General features: G+C 43.4%; 1 protein-coding gene across 4 annotated transcripts in view; it reads right to left on the minus strand.

The window, feature by feature from the left end:
* cep112 (centrosomal protein 112) overlaps positions 1 to 17238 on the minus strand; it is a 107072-nt gene that overhangs the window by 4184 nt on the left and 85650 nt on the right. For 3 of the 4 annotated variants that reach the window (XM_035180961.1, XM_035180959.1, XM_035180960.1), the window contains 4 exons: positions 16706 to 16795; positions 9661 to 9762; positions 7956 to 8020; positions 6816 to 7165 (listed from right to left, as the gene is read on the minus strand). In XM_035180961.1, coding sequence (XP_035036852.1) covers positions 7162 to 7165; positions 7956 to 8020; positions 9661 to 9762; positions 16706 to 16795 — 261 coding nt within the window. In that variant the 3' untranslated portion in view covers positions 6816 to 7161. Of the gene's footprint in view, positions 1 to 6815; positions 7166 to 7955; positions 8021 to 9660; positions 9763 to 16705; positions 16796 to 17238 lie in introns of those variants that run through there. The other variant, XR_004698594.1, reaches the window with a different exon arrangement.

The following is a 17238-nucleotide window of genomic DNA, read 5'->3' on the forward strand; positions in this document are numbered from 1 at the left end:
TGATGAAAAACACCTACTTTTTTAAAAAGGACCAAGGAGGTTTTAACAACTGGGTTATATGGTCTCCTGAGCAACCTTGGCCTGTCGTAACTCCAACTGGCCACCTCAGTAGCAGTCGTAAACACTCGGAGTGTGTGTGTCTACCGGTGCTGTCCTCTCTGTGCTGCAGCTCTGTGATCAGTAACTGCTCTCAATTACAGTATTGTGTGCTGTTCCTTTTCGGCTTGGGGTTAAACTCTTTGCAGACCCCTTTGAAGTGCTCATCCCTTTATCTCAAGCCAGAGCCAAGAATTTGGGGGAGGACAATGGCAAATGAAACCAAGAGGGAAGCTTATGGCAATTATCAACCAGGGCCATGAGTAGGAAGTCAGCTCACACAGACAGAGAAAGAGAAAGAGGGAGAGAGAGGACGCAGATAAAGAGAGCAGGAGACAGCCGATGTAGGACAGGGGGTTACTGTTTCAAGTTTGTTTGGTGTGTACACACCCCGGGCAACAAGCGACTGCCAAGAGAGGAAATGGAGGCTACCTCTTCAAAGTAGGTGACAACAGGGGGACAATGGCCTCTGAAGGCAGCAAGGAGCTGATGAGAGGAGATGTGTGTGTGTTGGTGCCAGTGCAGAGGGTCAACACACAACATAAGCAAGGACCAAAGAGTGGAAGAAGAGGATGGAGGAGAAGGATGGTGGAGAACGGAGGGAGAAGTGCTGTTGTCAGCAGAATCAAATGGCACGCAGAGAGAGAGAGAGAGAGAGAGAGAGAGAGAGAGAGAGAGAGAGAGCTGGGGAAGATACAATTAAAGTGTGGAGTTAAGACAGGCTTTGAAGTTGGACATGGTGCATAATACCCTTAAAAGTTAAGGAAGGGCAACAATTTGCCAGTTTGTAATGGGGCTGTTTTGAAGGAGGAAGAGGAGAGGGGGGGAGGAAGAGTGCAAGTGGTAGGGGGTTTGTTTATGAAAGGGTTCAGTTTGAGGGGAATGAAGTTGGATTTCAAGCACCAGTTGGCCCCAGAAGGATGGATGTGTTCTTTTTTTGCAAAAACAGAATGTAAAGTGTGAGTGGGAGCCGGCACCTACCTGTGAATTTTGATGATGGGGATGAGTGCGTGAAAGATGGAAGAAGCCAAGGAGAGAGTGGGACAGGGAGCCAGACAGGTGAAGACAAAAGACTACGAAGAAAGAATGAGACATGAAACAGGAAGGGAATTGGTAGCGAAGGAGGGCAGAGAAGAAATAAAAGAGTAGCAGAAAGAGGGGGGGGGGTTGTTGAAGGTTATTTATTGGTTTTTTTCCCTCATTTTAATCCCATTTTGCGCTTGACTTTTAAGTCTACCAATGTATAGAAACAATGTCGGATGCACTGTCTAATCCCGTTTGGGCCATGAAGCTCACTCCACACTGACAGTAATGACTTTCATTTCCTCTGCCGCTCACACCAAAGCACCATGCAGACACTTCACAGGACGGACGCCACTGTTCTGCCATGCTCGACAGGACAGCTATCTCGCTCTGAGTCAGTCTTAACCTGGACCCTGGGCTCCCTGACTCATCCTTAATCCTTCACTTTAACCCCATCTTCCTCTTTCCTGACTCAGGAACACAGGGTTCTCAGGCTGGTAAGGTGATTAACTTGCTCGTCCGTTCAACAGATGCCAGATTTTTATCTCTTTCCCCCCGTTTCCTGTTCCTCCAGAAGAGGGGGTGTGACGTATCAACAGGGTGAGCACCATGGCAACACAGAGACAAGCTCTGATGAGGGCAGACGCCTCAGAAACTGTCTCACTTGACACAGGGATTTTTAATACTGTTCAGTATCACATTCAGACAAGAACCATGTCCACAAGAATGCAGAATCTTCAAATGCTGTTTTCATGGTGTATGTTGTGCACTGAATGGTAAAAATGTGAGCTGTACAAGCTCAGTATATTCGAGGCAGCTTCTTTAAAGAGCTGTTTGTTTATGGGAGCAGGTATAAAGACTTTATGTGTGACAGTCACACTGGTTGTCACAATGTCAGGGCCACATCTGCCAATCATTAGTTTAATGACCTGAGGAGGAGTTTACATAAAGTCAAACACAACTTTGGTTTTTATGGTCTTATTTTCTTTGATTTAGTAAATATAGAAACTAAAATGTGACCCTTTTAGGTAGAAGTCAAGGGATTTAATTTTCTCCACCACAAGTGCATAAGTAGCTATGAAGAGGAGGGTTATTTAGACCATAATATCAAAATGTAATGGAAAGTAAACGGTACTGAGAAATTGTGAAATATCTTAACTTCATATATAATCTATTTCATCAGCTTTTTAAATTCAAAGACTTTTTTGGTGCATTTTGACTGAATGCAGTGAATTTCAGAGATCGCAAAACTGCATAAATGAGTGGAAACATTGTGGTGCCAAAAAAACCCAACTCATCGATTGAGCAAAAAAAGTTTGCTTGTCTAACTTTATGAATGAACAGAGACAAAATAAAAAATACTTAAGAATGGACACACCTTACTAAGTTAAAAAATTCCTGGATCCACCATTTTGTCCAGATATGTGCCAAAATGTAATGAGTTCTTTCTTGGCCCATGTTCCATCATTCCACCAAGTTTAGTAAAAATCCATTTAGCAGTTTTTAAAATACTGAAATCCTGCTGACAAACCAGCCAACCAACAAAAAGGGGGAAAACAAAAACGTAAAATATCCAACCAACAGTACTGGTACAGATAGACAGGCCAAAAGGAGAGAAACTATGTATTTTAAACTTTGCCTGTAATGGTGGAGATGTGGCCGTTCTGTACTCACCAATGATCCCTTTAAGTGCAAGAACTTTAGTAAAATAAGGAAAGAGGCTGTGAGAGATCAAAATAAAGTGCATGGCGGCAGAGCTACCAGACACTTAGACAGAGACATATAGGGCATGCGATAAAGGCAAACCTCCCACACTGTCTTGACTGCATGGTCTTCTGTCCCTCTGCTCAACCCACACTATCAGCCCAGACGGCAGATTCATGGCACAGTCGCACAAACACAACCTGCTGTGCCCTCTTCTCTGAGGCCGTATAGCCTCTAACACGCAGCTGCATATCCTTTTCATAGCTCTTGCTGCGTTTGAGTGACAGGGCCGGGGAAAAAAGGAAAAATCATTGCCATAAATACCGTTATGAACAAAGAACGATACAAGCGAGGAGCGAGGCAAAGACGGAAGAGGCAGAAAACACGATGGAAGACAGAAAAAATAGCCTAAGTGAAATGCGTTGTGTGTGTATGTGTGAAGTGTTGGCGATAAACAGGTTTATTTATGCAAGCAGCGTACAGCAGCCAAACACAGGCCTCCTAGGGTCTGACTCCAAATACTGCTCTATAAAAAGATCCAGTGACACAGCTCACGCACGCACACATGCACACACACACAAACGTACAATGACTTTGTCAATCACACGCCGATGTACAGTCAATCCCAGAGGCCCATCACAAGCGCTCAGAGTGAGACACGTCACATGTGTAAATCTCGTAAGCGGCAGAGAAGCGAGGCAGTGAATGACCTCGAATCACCCTACGTATTCTACAGTTCGTTACAAACGACTCCCGCTCTTTGAATTCATGTCCTCATAAAACGCAGACGACATCTTACAGGAATAAAATACTCAAAACTCAAAACTGGCTCTGACTTAAAGAGAGAAAGAGAAACCCCATTTCCCGGTTGCTGTACAGTCGATTCAGTGTCACGAGGCAGTTTTTCGTGTGCACTGGATTTTAAACAGGCCTTTGTGCACTCAAGTCATGTAAACTGCTCATTAGACAATGAAACATTAAAACCTCCGGCTCAGGCAAACACATGAGAATCACCCAAATTCAACATGAGCAAGTGTTATACACCAGCACCAAGCACGAGTGCAGAGTGAGAATATGCTGGACGAGTGGAAACCTTGGGAGTTTCCTGACTGCCCTTTACTGTTGTCACACAACAGTCCACTGTCTGATGTGGAGATAACGAGAGGAAGCGAGGGCTTTGATCCTTAATGGGGCCGAGTCGGCCGTGTGGAAATGACATTCATGCCTTGTATTTACACAAGCACAATTATGGAGGTTATTTTGGTAGTAGACAATCAATTAGAGCGAAACTAGTCAGGGTAATAACACAGATTAAAGGAGAGGTTTTGGCTGGAGCATGCTTGGGTGTAAATGAGCAGCAGGCCCGAGTACACATTAACCTTTATTTCTACAGAATCAGCAGCTCCATGTAAAACTAGTCTGAAGGACTCGGTGTGCTTTAAACAATGCGTTAGTTGGATCACCTACAGTATCTTCCCGGTGGAGGGATTGGGTGTGGCTGCATCCAACAGTTTCTGTACAGGCCGGGGTATGTGTGAAATGAAATGTTTTATATGATGTGTCATCTGATGTGAAGGCTGATAAATACCAGGTGTATTAGCTGGTGGCTCAAATAGGCCTAAACTGTCAGAGCAGCAACACACATCAGTGCCAAAAGCTCTCAATGACGTACATGGACCAAACTTTGGACCTTATTCAGAATGAGACATACTTTGATTATAATGTTTACATGAGTTGCTGATTTACTATTCCATTCATATTCCCCATATTACCACGTTTCCTGACACCCCTTCTTGCTCCAGTGGTTGGACTTAAAGCGTAACTGAGTGTCTTCTTTCGGAGTTACATTAACTTTATCCTCATCTCCACGAGTCACTGGGTCGAGACCGAAAGACACAGACCTGTCGGAGACTGATCAGAGGAGCTGAGGGATGCAGCTCGGAGGAGGCAGGCTCTTTAGAACAGACTTTTGTCTTCAGACAGCCAGTTTAAAGCAGACTGAGGCCGTTGCTGACACAAGAATCACACATTCAGAACATGCAAAAAATGCATGTGCAATGCTATGTTGCAATAGTTATGAATCCTCTGCGTACATCTTCCAGAAACAACAGACTTTTCTAAGGCTTTGTGCTGAAAGACAAAATTCCTGTTTCTCAGATGTCGGTCTGACAGTGCTCTCTCCTTTCGTCTCTCGTTTTTTTGTTCTTCTCCCTCTGTCTGTCTCTCTCTGTGCCTGGGCAGCAGAATCAGCACATCAAATAAATACAGAGAAGGCTATAGTGTTTCGTTTGGAGACAGCGAAACAGGTCACGGACAATGGGAACACATGGAAATGCCTGAACTGCGGGTGTAAAATAAGAGAAAGCAATTCCAGTGCAAGTTAAGTGTAAGGGCCACTTTGAAATCAAATCCGATTTTGGAATTTAATAACAGCTCCAAACTGTTTTCCAGGAAAAAAAACCCTTTTTGAAATGATCAGTATTCAAGGCCACGCATTCCTCACCTACCAGAGACACACAAATACCAGTGGATGAGGGCTCATTATTCATCCCATTCTTGGTCCACCAAACGTTATTATCGTCATAAAACCCCCTCACTCCTGGAGGACCCTTACACACACTCACCCGCTCAGTTTATGAGGTAAATCAAGCTAAAACTAACACAGTCTAATGCAACAGTGCTGCAATAAATCATCTCTTCATGAAGGTCAGTTTTCAGTTTTCATTCAAACTGTTTTAAAGGTGTTGATTCAACTGTGCTTTGAACTCTGTTGCATTTTATGTAGAGTTGTCTGCTATTAACACACCCTCATTAGCGCGGTCTCGATTCTGGGGCTGCATCCTTCAGGGGGCGAGGTCTAGCCGGTCCACGAAGTCCACCTCCAGTTCAACTCTGACGACACATGGCCGGAGAATACTCACAACACAATGGAAGTGTTTCCAGGGGACACTAAAACGTGATGGACATGGCTGGGACACTTGCGGTCAATTCAAATAATCTGAGAAAATACATTTGATTAATTGAGAAACAAGCTAATGTCATGTTGGCTGGCAATATATCATGCTAACTTGATATTTTTCAGATCAACATGTATTGTCTTTGCTGTGGCGTTGTTGATCTGAAAAAGACAGAGCTAGCCTGTTATAATAGCATTTATCTAACACTGAGGGATCGCAAAATTCAACTTCAGGCTTCACAAACCATGGCAACAACAATGGTGTCCTCGCAATGTTGATTACTTTTTCGCGTCCCCCTGTAAACACCTCTGCTGTAATGTGATGAAGACGTTTTCTCCATTTGCATGTTTCGTGACTATGAGCATGTGTTCTCTTAAGATGCCGTGCGTTGAGCTCTCAGGGCCACCGTAGGATCATCTAGAGACATAACACATGCAGCTCGAAAGCATCGCTGACTACATCATGTAAAACGATCAGTTGAATCAACATCTGACACAGTTTAAACCAACAGTGAGCGATGAAACGGCCACAGATAGTTTCTACTGCACAAATGTTGTTTTGGACTACATTAGGTACAAAGGCGTTCCTAATAAACTGCTAACTGAGAGTACAGTGGCCATTTCGTGAACTCCAGTGTCTGATTGATTCAGCTCTGGTTTGAGTGGAGCCGTTGGTAAAACACAAAGTGGTGGCAGAGGCAGAACCAGCGGGGCCAAGGACTGTAGTGTTTGGCCAGAGGTTCAAGCGATCTAGTCGCAACGCTCTTTATCTGAACCGACCACAAACCCCCAACTACTATTTACAGTTCAAATGAGGGCTTGGGCAGAAAGGCGATGCTAAATACTGATGGGGGTGATGGGAATTCAAGGTCTTTGACTTTGTGTTAAGTTATGAAGCTAATCTTGGTTAACATGCATGATGTGGTCGTATAGAAACAAGGGCAACACCGTCAGTTCCCTTATTGAGGGATTAATTATGAGATTTTTAAGGCAGATGAAATCACATGCAAAAATAAAAGAAACGCATAACAGAAAATTATGAAAAAGTCATTTATTAAAATGATGCATTTTGGTGTGAATATGGTAAATGACGATGTCTATTAAATATCAACAATATCCGTAATAAAATAGAACAGAACAAAGTAGCGTGTTGAGAACATAAAAATACTCTTTTTACAAAAATACAAAGCAAAAGTAGAACATGAGAATTAATAAATATGTTTAGAATTCATGGGAGGCCACAGCATGTCACATTAAAACATGACTGGTCCAGGGGGGTGACAGGCGTGTAAAACACTCGTAACAGTCAATGATGCTCACACCTGATTGGACGTCTTCTCCTTCATGTCCCGGTGTAGGGGGAGGCTGTGGTTACACCATCGTTACCTGTTAAGAAAAAAGTTTAGTCATTCATTTGTTAAAGCATTTAACCAACTTAATTCTACGGATAAACTTTAATTTAAACCAACTGTCTTTAGCTGACTTGGAGATTTTCAGTCACTTTAAGTTGAGAGGTAGAAATAGCTGATTATTAATGTGATACGTGTGACTGACGGTGTTTAAAGGCGTTTGCAGTGATGTGAGCGGCAGCTTCATTTGACGGAGCCTCTTATCACTGCACATGTTTAGATGCTTATAAAAAAAAAGACACAAATGGCTCTTACAGTGTGATGGAAACAAGGCAAATCAAACAGGACTGTCACTCAGACTTCACTGTTGTCAGTAACACACAAGTTTATGGGAATTCAGGATGTTCTCACTCATCTGTTTGTGACAGTGGCCTTGAAGTGCAAATCAAACACAACAGCAAATACATAAAAAACTAAAACAAGAAATAAGAAAACACAACGGCATAAATAATGGAAAAGGTGCCTGATATCAACAAGGCCTGTTGCTGATTGGATAAATGCACAGTCCGCCTTTTTAAAAGGAACGACATGCTGACGAAATGTGTTTTCTGATTCGTCATCATGTTGTCTGATTTGTCGTTGTGTTCTCAGATTTGCAGTTGTGATTTGCACTTCAGGGTCACTGTAGTTTGCACTGTCAGCGGTAGACTTGCAGGGCATTGAGGTATTCACGTATATGCACAGTACAGAAGTACAAACGTCCACATGAACTCTGTACAGGCGTGTTTGCACACATGTTTCTATACAATCTAAACAACCATGCTAACCTCCTGCTGCGACAGGCATTCAGGTCTTCCTGCAGCAAAGACGCTCTCTTCTGAAGGAAGTTAACCTGCAACACAGACACACAAAGCAAAATGAAGCACTGAGAAAATTGTTTTCAATCTGATTACACAAGTAGGAAGTAGGAAACCAGTGCATCAGAAATAAAGAAGTGGGACGTGGAGGAGGAATGATGGCTATACGTCAATTGTGCCGTTGGGTGCAGGGGGTTAGTTAAGAAGAGGAAGGTGAAAGAAAGACCTGGTTGTTGAGTCCAGGGGTCAGGACAACAGGGGTTGGGGGTCAGGAGATTAGGTCAGAGGGGTTAAGGCACAGAGGGACAGAGGGGAGATTATGAGCCAGGTTAGTCGAGGTTAAGAGGCTGCGAGAGGAGGCTGCACCATTCTGTTTCTTGGGGGGCTACAAAGCAGAAGTTTATTTATGAAGTGTCTTTGGCTGAAGTGAAAATAAACCCCATCTACATTTACACGGCATCTCCAGCCTGGCAGAGTAATCACGGCCCCAAAAGAATCTGTATTGTTCTGGGACTACCGTACTGGAGCCGAGGGTACATTCCTTTCTGTGGGGGAGACCTCAGGGAAGTTCTAGCATTTCATTTGGCACTTCACAGTCAAGTAAATGCAAAACCCCACCGAAATGTGGTCGGACGCCTGAGACACAAACTCTCCCACCTCCCCCCCCCATGTAAAAAATAATGCACTTTCATGTGCAAAACCGAAGACATTGTCAATGAGAGGAGCGACCACTCATCATTAATTACATCTTATAAACATATTTGATCACGGAGCTGTGGTCTTTGAACTGAAATAGGATCTTAGCAGACCTATGAGAACGAGGCAGGGGTTCGTGATGAGCCCATTTAACAAAACCTTGTACCCCCGTTACAGAAAACCCTCTTTTGTTTATAGTAGAAATGCTGAGAAAATGAAAGCCCTTTATTGAAATTCATTGTCAAAGTGGGTCAGATGAAGAAAGACACATGGCTCCGAGGAACAACCTGGCGAGATGAGTGAGGTTTTTTTGGGGGGGTGAGTGTGGTTTTGCAGGGGGTGATTTTGTGATCTGATGGATAGAGAAGTAGAGATTAAAGTTTATAAAGAGGATTGGCAGGGAGACGAAAGCAAAGGCTGTGATCGAGTCTTTCACCAAAACCAATACCAAAGATATCTTTAGTCTCCAAACAAAGAACTCTGAGATGGGTATTCATTCAGTGTTCGGTTTATGTTTCCGCCGGTTTGGTTGATTAATAGCAGGGGGAAGTGAAAGATAACTTAAAAAAAAGGGGAAAGCAAGATTCCAGAACTGAAACAAGTCTTTGTACTTGACATGACCACAAACTCTGTCAGTTGTCAAAGACTTTGACAACCTACCCAATCTACATTATCCAATGTTATGGCCGCTTGTAATTCAAATAACGTTTTAGATTTATTTTTCATTTCAGCTAGACTTCGTTACAAAGCAGGGATTTACTTCTGTAGGACAAGTACAACTTGGATGTTCCTACTGAAGGTACAACAGTAGGCACGACTTCAACAAACCGCCCCTTCATTCACTGCTTTCAGACATAGACTGAAGTCCGAACATTTACAAGGAGGAAGGTTTTATATTTACACTAGATAGATAGTGTTGCATGTGTCTTCTCATCCTGCCTGTATCTGCTTTGTATGTTTGTAAGCAGTCAGTTCTCACCTGAGCTTTGAGAGAGGTGATGGTGTCCTCCAGTTCCTGTCGGAGCTCCACTGGCATCAAACCTTTGAGCTTCTCCTGGTACTCCTGACGCACCACAGTCACCTGAGAGGACAGCGGGACGACAACCAAGCAGAGTCAGTTAACTTAGTAGAACAGCTCACCAAATACAATTCATAACTCCAGATCACACAAATCAAACGTACACGTCTGTGCACGTATACAAACAAATACGAACTGCCAAGCAAATGAATAACACTAATCAATTCAATCAGTCAATATATCAGTAATATGTGGATATTGTTGCTGAATAAGTGTCTCTGTTGCCCCTTCACATCCACACTCACATGTGTACACTTTCAAACGCGGCGAACAAATGAACAGCTCCTTTGGAGGAGGCACACTCACTCACACCAGACAGTGGGTATCCCCTCTTTATTCATGGCTCAGAGTATTCCCTCGCTCTTCACAGCTCCTTCACATCTCCACAGGGGGTTCGCAGACCGGCACGGCTCTCTCTGCACAACACCCCCTACTGGCTGCTAATGACTGCAGCCAGATCTGACACAATGCATTTATGGGCTCGACACAGCTGGGTTTAGAAGAGGACAGGGCCACGGTGGAGGGGCAGGACACATCAAACACGGCAGCAGCTCAACAGCTCGCTAGCTCGCTAGCTCCACTGGGGAGGACCGGAGGAAGTCTGTCTGGGGCTAAATTACACTCCACTAAACCAGAGTCTGATTATAGAATTTGAAAAGGATTTGGTTAGCGCAGCCCCCCCTTTCACCCACAAACACACATGAATGGATGCGCAGGCGCACACATACACATACACACACAGACACACCACCAACATAGAGGCCTGTCTCCATGACTTCAGAGGACATTACATTGCCTTACATTCATTGACTGGAGACTTGTACTAACCTTAACTAATACTTAACCCTAACCCACAACTCACATCTTACCCCTATTAGGACCCCATGGGGTCGACTAGTCCTGGCAAGGTCAGTGCTGGAAAAGGTCCTTAAGAGGAAACAAAAACGAGTAAATGCTGAAAAAGAGTTGCTGACTCAATTAATTCTTAGTTTGATGAATAGTTCGACAGACCTGGACGAATCAACGGGGGCTGTGAAAAGCAACAGTTTTCACCCTCATATTTCAAGGTGTAACCAGGGGAGAGCCTGAGCAATTTAACTGACCATTATGTGTTTGACAGAAACAAAGTCCAGCTAACATCAAGAATATCCCCCCCACCTCTCATCAGTCCCCGTCTTTGAAGCGAAGGGTCTGTGAATGTGGTGAGGAGGAGGAGGAGGAGGAGGAGGGAGAATGACAGGTTTTCTTAAAATAATTTTCCTGTTGTGGATTTAACTGATTGTTCTGGCTTTGGCTAATTAATCTTCCTGGGCACAATGAAAGGGGAATTGGGAAGCACTTCAAAGCAAGGCTCAGTATAAATGATCCCAATATGAAGCAGCTCACTTTGTGTCGGCACAGTGTGCAGCAGATTACTCTGCCACAGCTTTGCCAAATTTTTATCAGGCTCCTTCTGCCCTGCCAGGTCAATAACACAGGGCTGAGAGTCCATTGGTTTACAGAAATACGTATTTTACTCGCTGTGTGAGAATGAAGTCAAGGATAATTTGAGAGTGACTTTTTCAAACAAGTGGCAAAAATAAGGTTTTCAGAAGCTTTAATTTGAATGTCCAGGAGTTAAAAAATGAGCTGAAGCTACAGGACTGCAGATTTTCGAAACGTCTATCTCTATCTATAGCAGCTTCTGTAGTCATAACAAAATGGCTAGCCAAGACAAAACACACTCCACTACCTCAGACCAAAGCAATAAACAATGGTTGAATAAACACATCCCTTACCAACCACTCTGAATATAAGTCTTAGATTCTTCAAAAGCCAAGCTCCTTAGTTTTGCATTCTTGGTTCATGTATGGTGCAGTCACCGCAGCAATGAGAGATCCGCTCTGCCTAAATTACAAGCTCCTTTGTGGCGATGCTGTCTCCATTTTCCTTCCCATACATTAGAATGGGCAAGGCTACAGCGGCGTATTCACCGGGACTCTCAGAGAGCAACGGGGACGACTGGATCCTGTACATACAAGTGTAGAGCTGATCAAACTGGACAAGCCATGAACGTTTGCTTTAACATCGGCATTGAGAGAAACCATGAGCTAATGTACTGAGTGATACAATAAGGTTGTGTGTTTCCCCAACGACTTCCTGGACAACGTGACCAACCATTCAGACAGGAAAGTATAATAAAATACCCCTTGTATTGGACAGTAAAAGTAGTATAGTTAGCAATTAGCATTGCTTTTGTATTATTGCATCACATATAATGAACATATCCATAAGTATATATTATTAAGCATGTGATACAGCTCTCTGCTCTTGCTGCAAAGTCGTAGACCAAAGGACTTGCAATCACATCTTTTCCCCGGCATGTCTAACTAAAGCTCAGCCATAGTTTACTATGCAGTGTGTGTGGGTGGAAGCAGCAGCCTTTTTCTGTAACAACACCTCTGTTGTGGAAACGTATGCAAGGCTAACAGACAGGAAAAAAGCAGAAGAGGACAAAGTAATGCACTGATTCAAAATTTCTGACTACGCCGTCGCTCTCCTTCAGTGGTGTTTAAACACAGGAGCATCTCTGAAACTCCCCAAAGATGTCTGACTCGTTCCCTGAGAGACATTTGTTCGCCTCCTCTTTGTCTCTTCCAAGGTCCCTCCTCTCACATGTCTATTTTTCTCCATGCAAACACACATTTTTCTCTTCAACGTCTTTTTACAGCAAAGACATGTTTGTTTTTCTGACAGGTGGCAGGAGGCATGTGATGGCATCTCGGAAACAAAAAAGCCTCCTCACTATTAGGACAGATGTTGGATGCCTTTGAACAATACTGTTGATCAAGCCTTGCATGAGGTTTTGGTCATTGACGGACTCCAGATGAGAGCGAGCACGAGAGAAAAGAGAGGAAGGGAAACACAGGGAAGAAAAGTGAGCTGCGATTTTTCAAAGCAATCAAAAGGGACTTTGACTTTCTCGAGAAAAATCAGGTTTCATCTCCACAGCTCTTTTCAAAATGAGATTTTGTTTGTTCCTGATGAAGCAGGATTCTCTAGTTTTGAAGACTGCAAGGAGCTGCAGTCGTTTTCCCCTCCCAGTCATCTTAAAGTGATAACATTTCATCTATATATAGTCTTTAGATTGTGGTTTTGACTTTCCCCTGCGTTTGGTACTGTCACATGGTGTGATTTTTGACAGCTGCCAGCAGAAAGGAACAAGCCTTCAACACTTTCAACGTTCAAATAAAATTTGTCACATTGTTGGGAAGCTTGATGTATGCTAATGAATTTGGGGTGTGTGTGTGTGTGTGTGTGTGGTGTGTGTGTGTGTGTGTGTGTGTGTGTGTGTGTGTGTGTGTGTGTGTGTGTGTACAGGTTTGCGTGGGCCGGTTTGTGGAGTTGGGGGATGAGTAGCTGCTGGAAAGACATTTTTGATAAACCCCCTTGTTCCAAAGTGACAAAAACCTTGTCAGGAACAAGGGTGTACATCAAAAATGACGCCACTCACGAAGTTCGCACCTCCACATTCACAGAGTTGGCACTCCGAGAGTTCACCAAGGGGCGATTTGAATTCAAAAATGCTTTGTTGCGAGTGGGAAAATAAAAAAAGAGACCGCTTCAGAAAAAAGGAGAGAAAAAAGGAAAAAGACAGGAGATTAGAAGCGGCTACAGATCTTAGGGAAGTTGTTAGAGATGGATTCGTAGCTGCTGATGTAATGTGCCTCAACAAAAACAGCACATAGGAAAATGACTGAATCCACAGAACTTAAGTTCAACTCCTCCGCATCAATACCGAAAACAGCTGCAGAAATTAATTTTTTTATCCAACCGAGTTCCCGTGTTACAGGAGGATACATCTTTAAAACGTGTACAGTTCACCGCGCTCGCTGTATCATTACGTATTTATAAAAAGAGCTGTACATTCTGCATCTCTCCTTGAGGAGAACTGAGCCTCACAGTGATCTGCCGAGCTGCCATTTTAGAATAAGGGAGCCTGCGAGGACCCACTAACATTGGGCTTTTGTCTGAAATGGGGATGGATTCAATTTGACACAGGCTCCGATTGGCACTCGTGGAAACATGACACCCAGGTGAACGCGCTAATTTGGCGAGACGTTGAGGCGAGAAAGCGCCTGAGTTGTTTGTGCGTTCATGGCGTTGAACATTGCGCAATGGGGGAGAAAAACACAGAGTCAAACTCCTCTACTGGCAAAGGATTTTTAATGCCTTTATTAAGCAGGTTTACCCACAGTGAAAAGAACCTGCGTATATTTGCTAACTGTGGTGTAAAGGAGGAATGAAACTGGAGAAATAAACCCACCAACACCCACTAACATCAAGCTTTCTTTTTACCTAAACACATTATACATGTAAGATAATGAACAGGAGGTGAATCATTTTATTCTGAAGTTAGATTGTTACACTGTTTTTCTACATTTTTCATTTGACATATTCTGGAGTATAATGTTGTAAAAACTACAGCGCATTAGCATCAGTGGTTCTGCAGTTTGATTGACGTCAACTACATGTTTGTCCCACAAATGCATCTTCTCTGGATACCAGAGAATTTGCTGAGGAGCTTTGCCTATTTATATTTCTTAAGGATGATGAGATGAAGAAAAGGTGGATGGATTTTGTCAAGATGCCCCCCCAACAGCGAGTTGTTTTCTCGGAGGTTTGATGTTTTCCATGACATTTTTATGATGAATATTCATATGTGTTATGCTCATATAGAAGTGGCGAGGCTCAAGTGTTTCCCAGAACCTGTCCGTCCAACAAGAGACAGCGTTTATCTGGGCGAGTCGATTTAAACGTCTCCACTGCCACTGCCTCTTCTTACTGTGATGAAGTCACACTTTATGTCAAACCGTTACCTGCTGCACCTCATTAAAAAGCTCTTACTTTAACTGTGCGCATCACATCTCCAGTCTCACATGTCCTGTCTGCTCAGGCAGCGGTTTCAGCTTTGACTTCACTGAGATTCCTTCATTCTTATCCCACCATGACTCGCTTCCTGCTTATTTTGTCACAACAACACACTCTGCTATAAATTAGCGAGATGTGTTTGTGGCAGAGAATCAAGAACTGTCAAGTTTCTAAAATTGGTACCAAATGCTTAGTCAGATTCTTGTTTACGGATTCTTTGCTCCAACATATCGCCTGGTTTAAATCATACTGTTGCTGATTTTATACCAGAAAGAAGCATCTTTGGTATCTGTACGAAAAGATCCTGATGGCAGAATAAAAAAAGATCAGCCATGCAAGTCTAACATATACACATCACAAATACTGGTGGCTCTTGAAAGCTGAAACGTGTTTCAATAAAACACATTTTTCTGTTTTTTTCAGCATCAAGTGCCGAGTATATTTCACGGCTTCACGATCTTGAATACGAAACATCTTTCACGAATAACATAGAGACAGAGAGTCTGCAGTAGATTGTAAGATGCTAAAAAATGATCTTAAAGGATCCTGACTTTTTTCTTATTTTGTGTCATTTGCTAAAACACAAAATGAGATTATACAATACTGCATGGAAATAATCTGACATGGTAGTAGAGACATAAAAGAGCAAAAATATATAAGAGCAGGCACATTTCTTTTAACAATTACACATTACACTGCTGCGCAAAAATCTTTATCAAATCAAGGGATTTGTTGCAATTATTCATGTCTTTGTGTGAGTGAATAACTCAACATAGATGCAAAGCCAAAAAAGAGAAATCTAAATCCTCACCCTGATAAAAAGTTCTGATGTTATAGAAGTCAGGGTCAGGGCACAGCTCTTCCTAAGGCAACTGTTACAGCTCAATTCCGCCTCAATCCTATTCCCTTACTCACACGTACATGGACCTGTAGTTACAACCCCTATAGGGTAGCGGCCACACAGACTTTGGGGGGTACACGGACATATGCACAGAGCCTCACATACAGTCTTATGTTCGGGTAGGGTCCACATAACCAAGTGTCCATGCATCGAGCTGGACTTCGAGTGGCCTGTAAATGTTTTAATAAGAACTTTGGGGTCGGTGGTGTCCGCAGCTGTCCGTGTGTGCATTCGCCGGGGAGTGTAATTGAGGATTAAGTCACAGGAAACATTGCGCAGCGCCTCTGGGACTGGGTCAGCGACCAACAGCTCCTAAAAACCACTGACCCTTTCCTGCAGATTTATGACAGCCAGACACTAAGGTGTGTGGCGAGTGTGTGAAGTGTGTACAAGGGTCAGTAGGCGGATCAGAGTGGACACAGGAATGAATGCCTATGGTGTACATACCAGGGTACAAAGAAGAGCCTCCTGTGTGAGCGTAGTCATTAGTGCTTTCTTCTCCGTGTGTGTCAAGGTCAAAACAGAGCCTGATTACAGGGCATTCTGGAGAGCCATGGGGAGTGTGTGTGCATACAGAGGGTTCCCTCTGAACACAGGCGGTGGTGGCATTCCTGGCCCTAGGCGCTGGCTCTTGAAGCCAAATCTCAAGGAATTTGGGAAATGTGCGAGGGGGCATATCTCTGGCTCTGAACAGGAGAATGAGATATGGCAGAGTGATGAGGGGAGGGAAGGAACGTAGATGAAGAATCTATTTTGTTTGTATTTTGTGGCCCCCTGGAGGGTCTAGTAAGGACAGCAACTAAGGGGTGAGGGGCGAGGGACATGAGGTGTCGGGGGAGCAAAGATGTTGAAGAGTTCAGTTAAGGTATTCGAGAATCCCAAAAAAGGAAACCGGAATTAATAAGAAAATTTCCTATAGATGTTTTGTGCGAGCGAGAAGCAAAAAGAAGTGTGACGAAAAGGCTGAGGGCAGCGAATGGAAAAAAGTTCATGTTGGGCAAGCGGGAGTGATGCAACGCTAATGGTGAGCAGCAAATGAGTTTGAGTGAGAGGCAGTCAGCCTCTCTTGTACATGCCTGACAACCATGAAAAAGAGAGTGAGAGATGGAGGGGGGAACAGAGTGAGCGTATTACCTTCTCTTCAGTCTCCAGCTCTTTGCTAAGCAGCTTCTTCTCTGAGCAGTGCAGCTGCCTCTGAAGACTTTCCACCTTTTCTTGCAGAGCCTGGGGAAAGGGAGAGAGAGGCAGTGCTGTCAGCTGACTGACAGGGAAAATAGTAACTCGAGATCTGTGTAGTGTAATTGACCCAAAGTGTTATACACACAAACACATCTACAGTTTCATTTGCACAGGGAAGACACACAAGCTGACTCGGAATGAGAGACTGATCCAAACCATGCATGTAATAAAAAAACAAGATAAGCAATTCAAGACACAAATAGATGGTCAGTGAGCAGAGATGCAGCCTGTGATTAGTTATCATGAGTTCAAGGGCTAATAATGAAATCATGATAGAAATTACTGGGAAGCGTCCCTCATTAGGATCAAACTTATTTCTAGACAAGGACACACAGTAAGAGTTTCTGACTCGTGGAATTAATAAAAACTTTCTTGGCTTTTGTGAAGGAGCATTTGTTTAAGGATCATCATTTCTTTGAAGGCAATTT

Source organism: Hippoglossus stenolepis, chromosome 16, assembly GCF_022539355.2.
Source record: "Hippoglossus stenolepis isolate QCI-W04-F060 chromosome 16, HSTE1.2, whole genome shotgun sequence".
In the NCBI taxonomy this organism is placed as follows: domain Eukaryota; kingdom Metazoa; phylum Chordata; class Actinopteri; order Pleuronectiformes; family Pleuronectidae; genus Hippoglossus; species Hippoglossus stenolepis.